The sequence below is a fragment of the Aplysia californica genome, unplaced genomic scaffold, assembly GCF_000002075.1.
Source record: "Aplysia californica isolate F4 #8 unplaced genomic scaffold, AplCal3.0 scaffold00272, whole genome shotgun sequence".
NCBI classification, from domain to species: domain Eukaryota; kingdom Metazoa; phylum Mollusca; class Gastropoda; order Aplysiida; family Aplysiidae; genus Aplysia; species Aplysia californica.
Window position 1 is genome coordinate 231,327 of NW_004797542.1, and position 2,196 is coordinate 233,522.

The 2,196-nt window shown below is 42.7% G+C and overlaps 1 protein-coding gene across 1 annotated transcript in view; it reads right to left on the reverse strand.

Annotated features, from left to right (window-relative positions):
- LOC100533363 (type N4 regulatory subunit of protein kinase A) overlaps window positions 1-2,196 on the reverse strand; it is a gene marked incomplete at its 5' end in the record, with an annotated part of 35,728 nt that overhangs the window by 10,332 nt on the left and 23,200 nt on the right. The window contains 1 exon segment of the mRNA NM_001204653.1: window positions 44-166. Within this exon segment, the coding sequence (NP_001191582.1) occupies window positions 44-166 (123 nt within the window).

Below are 2,196 nucleotides of genomic sequence, written 5' to 3' on the forward strand. Positions count from 1 at the left end.
CCCTCTCCCCCCTCCCAGCCAAGTAACTATCCCCGCCACTCACCTCCAGTATAATAAAGAAGTCCTCCCCGGGCTCTCCCTGCCTCACGATCTCCTCCTTGTCCTCAAACTGCACGGGCTCCAGAGCATCAGCCACGGTGAGCCGCTCCCACTTGTCCAGGTTCTCTGCACACACGAACACAAACATTTCCTTTATAGTGTTTGGAAGAATTTTTGTTTAAGTTTCAGTAGAGGTTTTACGGCGCTCGCAACTGCATAAGGCCATATGAGCACCAGAAGATTAGAGGTGTTATAATGAGTGTAACAAACATTAAAAAGAAGAAGGGGAGATGAGGACGATAGATGTTTGGTAGGAAAGAAGATGCAAACCACACCAGAGCACCCGCCAACCACCCACTTGAAAGAATTTTACGGCACTTGCAACACAGTTAGGTCATATAAGTGTCGGAGATTAGAGGTGTTACTAGAGAGTCACATAGATATTATAATTATAAAAGAAGGAGAAGTGATAAGGATATTAGATGACTTGTGACAAGATCTTAAGAAAGAAGAAATAATACCACTCCCAAGCACCCACCAACCAACCACGCACACAAAAAACTCTAAATCAGTTCAGTTTTAGTAAAGACAAGCAGCAGCAAGACAGCTGTGATTTTGTGCTTGCAAAATCATTAGTTTAAGTAAAGAGAAGAAAATCGACAGAATAACGGTTATGTAGTGCAAAGAAAAATCAAGGCGGACAGAAAAAACAGAGACACAAGAAAGAAGAAGAATCTACCAGTGGCGCCTTCCAACTATCCGCTACTCCAAGTCAGTTCAGATCAAGTAAAGGTAATCTAATCGGCCAAAAAGTGGTCATTTTGTAAACATTTTTGTGTGTGAGTGTTTTCCAGCCACATTAAAAAAGTGGGCAAGCAAATTTATAATTTAAGTAAGAGAGAAGGAAATCGACAGAGTAACGACCATAATTTAGTGCAGAGAAAAAGTAAGAAAGACGGAAATAACAGAAGGAAAGAAAAGAAAAAGGGTCCACTACTGGCGCCTAGTAACCCCTCGCGTACTTTAATGGTAGACTGACTGATTGAGGACCATTTTTGCGGCACTGTTAACACAGGCTTACTTTAATTGTGGAAAAGCAAATCGGCTTGACAATGGGCATTTGGAGCAGGATAAAATGTGAAATACAAAGAGCATTATAGCAGCTTTTGTTTATCCTCTTATCTGATTGACCGTCAGTGCCCGCATGTAAGTTTTTTCCAATATTTCATGTCTGCGTCTGTTCGTCTAGCTATATTATGTTTCTTTGTCTGTCTCACAGCTTGCATGTGCAATTTCTACGCAATCTCCGGGAAGTGCATTTAGCCCACTGCCCAAATTTCCACTTGGGATCTAAAACATAGTACACGCACGCACGCACGCACGCACGCACGCACGCATGCACACACACACTCAAATACACATATTCGACAGAAACAACAAACACACATAAACGCCGACGAGAGAGAGAGAGAGAGAGAGAGAGAGAGAGAGAGAGAGAGAGAGAGAGAGAGAGAAAGTTGATGAACTCCTTCATAAACGATGAGTGCCTTATGGATTGCTGCAAGACACATGTGGAGTTTCCTCAGTTGCAACATCTGCCTGAACAAAATCGTAACTGTTGTAACGGAAAGTGTTTTACGCCTTCATCAACACAATTTAAACCATTTAAGAGGCTAGTTGATTTGACCCTTCCTGTCAGTGTCAACCACGATTGAGTGGGATACAGGATCTCAGCAGACAGACAGAGGCGCTTAGTAAAGAAAAATTCCCCAATACGGAATCGAACTCAGATCTTCTGAGGGCGACGACAAAGAGTCTGTCAGCTTCAGCACAGACAGGGGTGAAGAGAATTGTCTTAAAATTAGCAACAGAAAACACTTTGGAAACATTGGACCCTTTGGCATCAACGTTTTTTCGAGACGACAAAGTCATTTTAGATTAAGCACGCTGTCGTTAAACCAGATTCAGAGTCATTCAGGCAGTGAATACCATTGGCTCTTTTTTTAACTTTGATTAGAGAGTAGCACTTTGGAAGGAAAAACGATCATAATAAATAGTTTAGGGAAAGAACGACATAGCCACACATAACGACAAGGGGGATAGCGAAGAAGTACTAGTAGGACCTTCTAGCGGCAGCCCCACCCCATCCCCCTCCCC